The sequence below is a fragment of the Camellia sinensis genome, chromosome 8 (genome assembly GCF_055761805.1).
Source record: "Camellia sinensis isolate YWXY chromosome 8, ASM5576180v1, whole genome shotgun sequence".
In the NCBI taxonomy this organism is placed as follows: domain Eukaryota; kingdom Viridiplantae; phylum Streptophyta; class Magnoliopsida; order Ericales; family Theaceae; genus Camellia; species Camellia sinensis.
The window spans coordinates 188,381,068-188,392,839 of NC_138968.1; the positions used below are offsets into that span (position 1 = coordinate 188,381,068).

Here is an 11,772-nt window from a genome sequence, read left to right on the forward strand (position 1 = left end):
TCTCATTTTCACATCCCGAGAATTATGTTGAGGCCATGCAAAATTTTGTTCAATTCGCCATTGGTCATAATGCAAAAGTTCTTGAACATGACTTCTCAAAACCAACGTGGGATCAACAAGATTTTGATCTTGATAATAACCATGTTGATTTGTTTGAATTGCCTCCATGTGTTTATGAACACAAAGAGCCATTCAAATCTTTGAAGTTGTTTGCATGCAAATTTAGGGTTTTCCAGTTCATCAAGTTCAGTGCTCTGACGAGTCTTTCTCTAGTGTGGATTCAACTGCCAACGACTTCTTTTAACGCATTGTTATCGAACTGTTGATTACAAGAGAGTTTGAGTTTGAAAAAGTGTTGGAATTTGGAGAACCTTAATATTTCTGCGGCAAGGCTGAGGACTTTGGTGATTGACAAGTGCTGGAGTCTTGAAAATGGGATCAGCATTGAGACTCCAAAGTTGTTGTTCTTCAAGTATTCTGGGCCAATGAATGGTTTTATGATAGATTACTTGAATGCCTTGGTGGAGGCAGATCTAGACTTTGGGTTCGAGGCTGAGTTCGTTGAATATGGTGATATTCTTTATGACCTACTCAGAGATATTGGTTGCATTAGGGGTTTGTTGCTTCATGCCTTTACTTTGGTTGTTGTCTGTCAATTTCAGGATTTATGGTGGCCATGATATCAAACTTGGCATTCGTATTTCGCAACATATTTTCAAATACGGGTATGAAGGGGAAGTTAGTTGGTGGAATGAATCTGTTGTCTCTGTTGATTCTCACGCCATTTGCAATTGCTGTCGAGGGACCACAGATGTGGGTAGTTGGATGGCAAAATGCTCTTGCACAAATTGGACCCCAGTTCATATGGTAACTCTATGACAACTACCAACTATGATTGCTTTGTACCCATTGTTTGTATGCTACTTTGTATTTTTTGTAATTCCATGGTGGTGCTTACTTATTCGTACACAAAGTAAAAAATTCTTGTCGGTGGTATTTTTGCAGGATGTAGCTATCTTACATGACCTATTTTGTCCAACCTATTGAAGATAATTACAGAAATAGCTATAAAATATTAATCCTATCTTGTATTTCCAATTGTTATCAGGCCATTTGTGACAGTAACTTGCACTTAGTTTATTTGATTGAAGAGGTCGTCTGATTTCTAATGTACTGAATCATTTTTTTGTTCCATTTAAAATCCTATAGAAGAAATTTCATAATTAAAATTATTATTGCTTGCTTTCAACTAAAAAATAAGGGGCAGATGCAAATGAAATAATTTTTCTTAAACATATTTTCTTAAGCATTTTATGTTTTAATTTTCTATAATATGTGGCATGGGTAGGCTTATAAAGGCTACAGCCCACTATGAACGACCCAAGCCCACCACTTAAGGCCCAATACATAATCCAATTAATGAAACCCAGCACTGCTGAAGGCCCACATAGCAATAAGAACCAATGGCATCAAGACACATGGCAAGAGAAGGGCAAACCACATCAGCAGACAAAGATCTGCGAAGTTTTTGCTACGCCACATCGCCATTAATGAGGCCCCTTATAACATTTATTGCGATAACCCCTCTCCGTCGGGACAACAAGCCCTCACCCTGAACAAGGTAAACTACAGCGTAGACTTTCGGCCAAGGTGACAGGTCGGAAGGGACAACGAAATGATTACCAGAGGATATAAGCAGGCGTTGAAAACAAGAAGAAGGTTAGGCTTTCTATCTCTAATCTCGCAGTATACTCGACTCCTCTTTCTAACTTGCTCGTCAGAGGGTTCGCTAGGAGACTTCCCGTTCCCCGTTGAACTCGTGTGCAGGTCTTCCGATGGGCTTGGTTATTCGAACATAGGCATGAGGAGCGTGGATCAGTCCGACCTGTTCATTGGAACGAACTGTATCATCAATATACTTGATTGTTGAATGATTGGAGCAGCATCCACACTGTTATTAGCAAATCTGGTAAAAAGGAAATATTGATCATGTGGGGACCTTGAAATATGTAGGGGCTAAAAAGTGTAATGATTGATACTATCTTTCTCATATTAAAAATAAATAAAAATAAATTTACTTCCATGTTATTCATGCATTAATATTCTGGTTACATATATATATATATATATATATATCTTTGATTAGCTTGCATGCTAGTGGTTCATATCATTGTAGGATGAAATCTGTGTTCTACAATGACATGAGTTATGTTCCTGTGGTTATGTTTTGGGTAATGGTAACTCTTTTGCTGCTAGCAGCAATTTGGTATAGTTGGTTTGCTGTTTGTGGGCATTTTGTAGTCGGCAACACTACTATTTCACTGCTTAATCTTCAGGACTAGTCAGAACTAGTACTACACCAAATTTGTAATGGTATTATTACAGTTTCAATTGCAATAGTGCCAATTACCAGATTTTAGAAGCTTGGGTCTCGGCATGTGGTAGTATGCCTGAAAGATCACAAGGACAAAGAGAATTTTTGTAACAATAGTATACCTGATTGGTATAATTTTTGATAATCACATTGAAGTGAGAAGCAATCACTCCTCAGTTTTTAGATTATCAGTTTTTTTGCAACTTGCTCAAGTTGTTTTTCTTTAAGCTATAAGTAGAAAATTACGCCAAACATAGACTCCCATAATGGAAAAAGCTATAAGCAGCTCCAAACAGTTTTGTAATTGTATACTTTATGTAGAGTATTATTAGACCAAACTTTACCAGATTTTTATAGGCTTAAATCTTGGGCATGTGGTTGTAACCACTCATTGAAGTTGTCTTCGTCGGCTAATGGAATTTGGACCCTTCCACATCCATATGGGCCAGATCTTACTATTGTCTGATAATTTTATTTTTATTTTTTGGATTGAAACTAGGGTACCCGGATCAAAACCCGACTAATCCCTAGCGGTGTACACACTATTTTGTCTAATAATTGATCTCAAGTGTTATATGATTCTTTTATTGTGACATTCATGGACTATATAGCTCGTTACTTTTGTAATTTTCTTAATTGGATTCAATTTTTTGTTGCCACCCAAAATATTACGTACCATTTTATTTTATTTTTTTTACAGGCAAAGCAGTTAGAGAGCTGGGACGAGAACTTTACTACGAATGTCTTGTAATTTAAATAAATGATTAGAGAAATAGTTTGTTGTGCGTTTTTTTGTGATCCATTACTACTGTGGATCAGGAGCTTTTCTGTTTGTAGATACAATAATCATGAGCTGGAGAGAACTTTATACAGGTGATTAGGGTTTTGTTTTTATTTTTTTTGTTTTATTTTCCTACTGCCAGTCTTTCTCCTTGAAAAGTGGAGACGAGAGTTCTTGAAATAATCAAGAACAATTTGTCTGTGTTTTGGGCAAAGCAACATGACATTCACTTGTCTTGTAAGTGATGAATGCATGGAGGGCGATGTTTGGCACGCTGGGCCACCAATGTTAACAAATCTGTCTGTATGATATGCAAATCTTGAATGTTTTAATTTTAAAACAAGGAACTTAAAAAAAGAATATTATCAAGACTTCTATTGCAATACATGCATCATAAGAATATTATCAACACTTAAAAAACAGATCCTTTGGAAAATACAGAAGACAACTCATTTCCCGAGGAGGATTAAACTATGACATATATCTTACAAATTATTATTAAGTAGTGTTTTGAGAAGTTAATAAAAAGTTAATTTTTTTGACTTTTTTAATCTATTTTGTCTTTTAGTAGATAAAAAAATATGAGAAGTGATGTGACGTAAAATGAGTAAAAAGCCAAAAGCTGGCTTTTTACCTCATTGCCAAACCACTCCTAAATCTGCAAATATTTAATGACAGTCTGAACATCCTTATCTCCTCTGCCACTGCAGTTAAGTACAACCTTAGTTCCATTTGGGAGGGTGGGACACAGCTTCTCCAGATACGCAATTGCATGAGATGTCTCCAGAGCTGGAATTATGCCCTCTAGTCTAGATAATCTCTTAAACCCTACATGCAAAAAAAACGCACCCAAAAAAACAATAAAGAACACTTAGTGCTCGTTTCGTTATCATTCTAGACTAAAAAATTACAAAATGACAAAAAAGAAGTTAAAAAATCATAAAAGGACAAACAAGAAAACCAAATAACCAAAAAAGTCTCAGACTAAAATAATTAAAAAAAACCAAAAAACAAACTAAAAAAGTTATTGTCAAACGACCCCTTATGGAAACAAGAGTTGAACAGAAGAAACACAAATAACTGAAAATCATGATCCAGAAAAAAAATATTGCCATATTATCTTAACAAAGTAGTTGTGGAATCAGTTGAAAACGGGTAGAAGAGTCACATTTCTTTTATCACGTAGCAGATTCTGTAAATTCTAATGGCAGAAGAATAACAGAAATACCAAGAGGTGGCAGGTGGCTTAGCATATCCCCAAGTTCTTCCAATTTTAGCTAGGAATTACTGCACCTTCCCACAAGGTTCAAGTAAGTCAAAATGAGGTAGACACGAGCTCATGGAATGGTATAGTGGGCAAACATTCTGGGCATTTTGGAAAGTAAATAAATGGGGAACAGGCAACAAGATTGAGCTGGAATTTGCATATGTCCACTTTAAATATCTGCTGATCAATTAATAAGAATTTACAAGGTCTGGGAGACATCAAATTGTCGAGCTATTTCTTTAGATTCCCATAAAATTATGAATCAAAAACGAAAAATCACCATAGAAGATGACCCTAAGAGATGTTATAGCAACACAAAATTCGAAGGATATTTATACATCTCATTACTACATAGAATCTATCAAAGTTGGCATTTCATAAAATTAAACATGACAAGCAATAGAGACTCGTCATTTCAACATCAGCATGAAACTGAGATCATATTTTTCTGAAAGTTACAAGCTACGGAACCAAGGGGTTGTAGAAAAGTGGCTAACATTTTGACCACCAAGTCTCTCCCAAGGAGAGATGGAGAGATATTGCTTTCTATTCTTGGAAATGGAATGGGGGCAAGACTTGAGTGCTTGCAAGGAGGGGGGTGGGAGTTCAACTCCCCCCAAGTGCTAAACATCTAATCTCTCTCTCTCTCTCTCTCTCTCACACACACACACACACACACACACACTTAAAAGGGAAAGAAAAAAAACCAGAATGGCTACTTAGATAGAGATAGTAAAAAAGGATGTAAGGCTTCGCTGTGAGAATAAAATCAACAACATAACTACACATACACACATGAACACTAATCACAGTCAAACGGAGGTGTAAGTAATTATATAGAACTGGAAAAAGATAATGTAAATGTAAATGCAATTTCCATACCTTCCAATGCCTCTTTATCCGTGATGCTATAGTATTCAGCACGTCCAACATCAGGGTAATCCAGTCTATTTAACATAAAATGACGAAAACTAATTTCATTAGCAAAATACAGCAAAAACACCATCGCTAGTCAAAATGATAAAAGATCAATAAGATATCTTTACCCTGCACTAATGGAATGGGGCTCAACATCTTCATCCTGCAATAAACAGGTCATAGCTCCATGCAGCACGCCAACCTCTCCTTTAGTCAAGGTAGCGGCATGCTTACCACTATCCAATCCAAAACCTGCAGCTTCCACACCAATCAGCCTAACTTCTTCATCATTAACAAATTCATGGAAGAGTCCCATGGCATTTGAACCTCCACCAACACATGCAACAAGAACGTCTGGTTTCCCACCCCATTTTTCCAATGCCTGTTTCCTTGTCTCTTTACCAATCACTGCATGAAACTCTCGAACCATCATGGGGTATGGATGTGGCCCAGCAACAGATCCCAATATGTAATGGGTTGATTCCAAATTAGTCACCCAATCCCATATAGCCTCTGATGTAGCATCCTTCAGCGTGGCTGTCCCGGAATGAACTGGTCTAACCTATAATAATAAAATGGAATCTATTCAAAAGATGTAATAGGCATAAAAGCAACTGTAATATGGATCACACAAGGAAGCTGATTCAAACAAATAATTGACCTGATAGAGTGTGTACTTGACAATGGGTGAACTAAAAAACTAGTTTGGCAGAATTGACAACGACATTTAAATCAAACAAAGGCAATTTAGCAAATGAAAACAAGAAATCTCACACAACAGTAAATAAGGGAAGGAAAGTTCAACAAAATTCAGGTCATACTTAATGCTATAGTTAACAATAACATGACTATCACAATGATAAAAGCAAAATGTTTAAACCAAAAAAAAAAAAAAAGCAAATTAAAAATGTGAAATAAAATATCATAGGGACAGAAATGCTGCATGGCCTTCAACATTGTAATTAAAGATGGAGACAATTTTGCAATGAAGACCACCATTACACAATAGCAATAGAATAAAAAGTCCAATGAAAGCCATTTCTGTCTTCATCTTTGTTACTCTTAACTTTATTTATGGACACAAAATGACTGTTGAGTGTATGTTGAGTAGACAATTATGCATCAATCTAATGAAAATAAACAACGGTTAAATAACTTAAAATCATTCAAAGCAACTAAAAGATATAACTTATAAGTATGACAAACATACCTCAGCTCCAAGAAGCCGCATTCTAAACACATTTAATGCTTGCCTTTCCACATCTTGAGCACCCATATAAATAATACACTCTAAGCCAAACCGAGCACATACAGTAGCAGTGGCAACTCCATGCTGACCAGCCCCAGTTTCAGCAATAATGCGTTTCTTCCCCAGGCGCTTGGCTAGCAAAGCTTGAGCCACAACATTGTTGATTTGGTGGGCACCAGTGTGATTAAGATCTTCCCTCTTGAGGTAAATGTGTGGCCCTTCGCCATTGGGACGTTTATAGTGCTCAGTAAGCCGTTCTGCAAAATACAGAGGGCTCTCTCTACCAACATAATCTTTCAGTATCCCATCCAGCTCTTTCTGAAATGAAAATTTGTTAAAGAATAAATTAATAACACCGCAAAAGTGACCTCAATTGAGAAGAACCAAAATGCTAGTACCATATAAATCTCAAATAGAACAATTCTTTATCATCCCATTTAAAAAAATTCATGAAATTCTTGTAGAAAACTCAAAATTCATTGTGTTTCCACTGCACTACACAACAATTTATCAATTGCCAGTGGTTCTGAGAGGAGAGCTTATTGAGTGTTCAAGTAACGCCCCCTACACAATCACATGAAAAACCCCGATAGTAAAATCCATGCCAATCAATCAATATTTCATACCCTCCTTTTCTACAACTATCTTTTGAATTAGTCTAGCACAACTATTTGAACAAAACAATTGGACAGTTTTGGTCTATTAACCCTAAATTTTATCAACAACCAAAGCAAAAACGCTAAAATTTAATAAATGCTAAACAACTGCAATGAAATAGTGAATCAGTCCTTTAAATTACCCCCAAAAAAAAAATCAAAAAATGTTAAACAAATCGATGACACAAATTTCAATTCATTGAAAGAGTTCAATCAAAAGAAACCTGGAAGTGTTGGTCTCCGGCGAGAGCACTGAACGCAGATTCGAGCTCGGTGAGAGCGTACATGAGGTTTTCTGGTACATACTTCCCACCAAACTTGCCGAATCGCCCGAACGAGTCAGGTCTCTGGAGAACCCCCGGTCCCAGTGGGGGGCGAACCAAACTGTGGCCTTGGAGCTCCATTGGGCGAGTCGGAAAGAAGATGTAAGAAAACTTAGGGAGAGAGGGAATTGGAGGTGGTTGAAGAGATTGAAGTAGGAAGGGTAGGGTAGGGTAGGGCGGTTATGAGAGAGAGAGAGGTGGGTATGGCGGCGGATGATGGGGTTTGTGTTCGTGGAGGAGATATACGGCAGATTCTCTGCTGTCTTACGTGGCTTACCTGGCTCTGAATCAGTGGTGTTGTTGTCGGAGACAACAAATTTTTATTTCTATTTATTAAACGGAAAAATAAAATGAAAACTTGGAAAATAAATTTATTATCAAAAAAAAAGAAATAATAATACTAATAAATAACACGACTATAAACTATCTAGTCGGATCTAATATGTTCATGAATTATTGTTGAGCAGTTATTGATTGGTGTTGCATACGGTCTCTTAATAGTGTTGTGATGGGGGAAAAGATTAAAATTTATGAATTTGTGTTGTGTAATTAGAAAATATAGAGAGATATAGTAAATAAATAATGTTACGGGTGAGTAATAAATATATCGATCCGTTAAAATTGATCGAACCGAATCGATCCGTCGTATTTTAGACGGATGTGTGATGACGAGCGGACGGTTGCGGATTGATTTTCTCCAATCCACCAATCTGGTGGACGGATGACGGATTTGAGATTTCATTGACCGCAACCGAACCGTCAAACCGCGAGCACCTCTAATAATTTATAAGATTCCCAAAAAGAAACTATTATTTTGGAATGGAGGGAGTAATTTTTTAAAAGAAAAATGTTTTGTAACTTAAATTTGTGTGGTCTAACTCGAATATATCAAAACGACGTTATTTTAAGACATTTGAGTCATTCGGGCAATAAAAATTCGGGCTACCAATCATTGTTGTTTTTAAAATTACCCTTTGATAGTATATTTTTTTTTAGAGAATATCAATTGTCATAATTGTACTTTTTGTGTTGTTAATGAATTTAAAATAAAGGCAAAATAGAAAATTAATATTATTTTAGTCATTGATTTTTGAAAAATGACTAATATTTTGGGACAATGAAAAATAGAATAAGGGACTAATATTTTGGGATGGATAGAGTCCCTTTGGGTTAATCTAATTTTTTTTGGTAGTACAATTATTGCGCTTAAAAAAAATGATTTTTCAAAATTACCGTTTCATAATACATTTTTTGAGAAATATCAATTGCCATAATTGTGATTTTTGTATTATTAATGAATTTAAAAGAATGAAAAAAATAAGAAATTAATATTATTTTAATCCTAAATTTTGAAAAATAACTAATATTTTGAGACAATGAAAAATGAAATAAGTGACTAATATTTTGGGATGTAAGGAGTAGTTATTTTTGGAGAATCTAACTTTTTTTTGATAATATAATTATTGCATTTCAAAAAAATTAATTTTTTAAAAATACCCTTTGATAGTACATTTTTTGAAAAATATCAATTGTCATAATTATATTTTTTGTGTTGTTAATAAATTTAAAATAATGACAAAATAAGAAATTAATATTACTTTAATTATTAATTTTTTAAAATAAATTAATATTTTGAGATAATAAAAGATAAAATAAAAAATTAATATTTTAAAACAAAGAGAATCTAAAATTTTGATTATATAATGAAGATTCATTTAAATATTGACTTTACAATAAGAACTTGTCCACATATATGTACAAAACAATTTACGATTCTCAGTAAAAATTTAGGAGTGTATTGGAAAGTTGGTAAAAAATTAAATTTTTAATTATAATCTAAAAACTCAAAATGAATTAAAATCTTATCAAAATTTCTAACATCATCTGTCTTCAAACAAGACACCTTAAACTCCATCAACAAATCTCTCTCCATTAATGCCAACTTCACCAACGCCTCCACTACAGTCGACCTAGAGAAATTTCAAATTTCAAACTATTTCTCTGGTTTGTTCAATTTTTTTGTTTTCTTTGCTTTGAAATTTCTCTAGGGTTGAATTTTCTCTAATTTGCTCACAAATATCTCTATGATTTGTTCACAATTTTCTCTGTGTATATTGATATTGCTTTGTGGAAGTTTGAGACCACCAAATACTACTGCATTGTCATTGATGCTCCTGGCCATCGTGATTTCATCAACTCCACCACTGGTAGTTTTGAAGCCGGTATTTCCAAGGATGGTCAGACGCCTGAGCAGCATGCTTTGCTTGCCTTCACTCTTGGTGTGAAGCAAATTATGGGAATTTCTTTGGCCTTTTCCAGAGAAATTTTCTCCAGAGAAATTCAATTTCTCTGGAGAGAATGAGAGATGAAATCGAACTGCGTGAAGCTTAGTGAGATGGCGTAGAGATCAAGTAGCGAGAGAGAGAGAGATAGAGAGATGAACAAACGTTCATTCAAAATTACCCAGAGAAAATTGAATAACATAGAATTTCTCTCTGCATAGAGTAATCATTCTCTCTCACCAATGTAATCTTTGGTCCAGTCTCTGGGTGAGCCCAAATAGCCTTTCCTACCACTGTAATATGTGATCCCAATGTCAACCCACATGGAATCACCATGATTCGACCTCTTTGTTTGAATTCATTGCGTAAAATCGAAATCGAATGAATCCACGATTCAGATAAATTCTCTTCCATATTTTCCAATTTGAGTAAATTGTCCCAGATGAAATCTCTTCCCAGAGTTTCTTTCCCACCATGAAAGCATAGTTTGCCATCTTGTGAAGCTTTGAGAACTGTGATCTTGTTCAGTAAAGAGAGATTCAACAAAGGGCTTGATGATGGAAGTAACGGGAGGTTTGGTGAGGTGAGAGGAGATAGAAATAATGGCGGTGAAGCAGACGGAGCAGATGAAAGAGTTGGGGTCACCGCCGGTGAAGCTAGGAGGCCATGGACGACCTTGAACCTCGCTGTAAACAGAGGCAACACGGCTGGTTAACGGCCGAAGACTTTGCAGCGAAGAAATCGTCGTTGGGTACCAACCCAGCTGCCATTGATGTAGGAGAGAGAGAGAGAGAGAGAGAGAGAGAGAGAGAGAGACACCAAACTTAGTTTTTGAAACCCTTTCATTTCTTCTTAAATTTCTCTGTGATATACGGGTTTGGGGTTGAAGAATCTTAGACATCATAAAATAACATTGCGGATCTCTTCCATTATTAAAAGTGGGAGAGAGACCTTAGACTAATTATCCCAATTTAAAATGGGTTAAAAGTTAAAAAGTGATTTATAAACTTAGTTATAAACTTCTTTTCAAAAGAGGTCTAGGACTCTTGAAGATCTAATTAAGAGAATGAAGCCACGAGTTGGAATATATGGGGGAAGTTGGAATATCAAAATATGATATTTATTTTTATTATTATTATTATTATTACAATTATCAAATTAATTATAAAAAAGGTTAATTATCATCTTAAACACAACTCCGTTTGTAACAATATGAAAATTTAAGTTGTTCCTTAAATTTTATACTAGTATTATGGTTGTATGTGATAATATATTATTAAATAAATAATAATAAATACATAATTAATTTGGCATTGGATTATCAAATATGAGATTAATTAGGGATTATTATTTGGGGCCAAATTAATAGAAATATAAAATTTTAATACTAGTTGGGCCAAATTAAAGTTAAAGATAGTAAATAAATAAGGGATTTTTGATGAAATCCCCTTTTTTGGGCCTTTTTTTAAGGTAAAGGACAACTCAATAAATTCTCATTCAAAAAGCACCTGAGTAAGAGAAGCCCAGCTCAATACGGACATTCTATAATTTGTTTTTGTTTTTTTTGACCATATTGCCCTCATATATATACATATCATATATTTGAACAATCTCAGCTCATGCATGCACCGATCTTGAAGATGATCTGCGAAGTGAAGATGATCTGCGAAATCCATGAAGACGATCTTAGAGTCCAAAGATCTCACCGCCGACGATCTCATCCTTGGTCAACAATACACGATCTCGCCATCCAAGATCAACACTCTCAATAAAATGAGAGATTACGTTGCAAAGCTGTATAAAACTATTGTTATTTTTTATTTGTTTTTTTTGATTTGTTGAGTTCAATCAGGTGTGTGCTCTATTTTTGTTTGACATAATTAAAGTAAATTTTACTCTGGTTTATGCTCTGTTTTTGTTTG

The 11,772-nt window shown here is 35.0% G+C and overlaps 1 protein-coding gene across 1 annotated transcript; it reads right to left on the bottom strand.

The window, feature by feature from the left end:
* Window positions 1-3,503: 3,503 nt before the first annotated feature.
* Window positions 3,504-8,033, bottom strand: LOC114321716 (tryptophan synthase beta chain 2, chloroplastic). The gene is made up of 5 exons (XM_028268918.2): window positions 7,470-8,033; window positions 6,551-6,907; window positions 5,469-5,902; window positions 5,305-5,369; window positions 3,504-3,983 (listed from the first exon to the last, which is right to left on the bottom strand). The coding sequence occupies exons 1-5, from the start codon at window positions 7,647-7,649 to the stop codon at window positions 3,808-3,810; spliced, it is 1,212 nt and encodes a 403-aa protein (XP_028124719.2). The 5' UTR covers window positions 7,650-8,033; the 3' UTR covers window positions 3,504-3,807.
* Window positions 8,034-11,772: the final 3,739 nt, after the last annotated feature.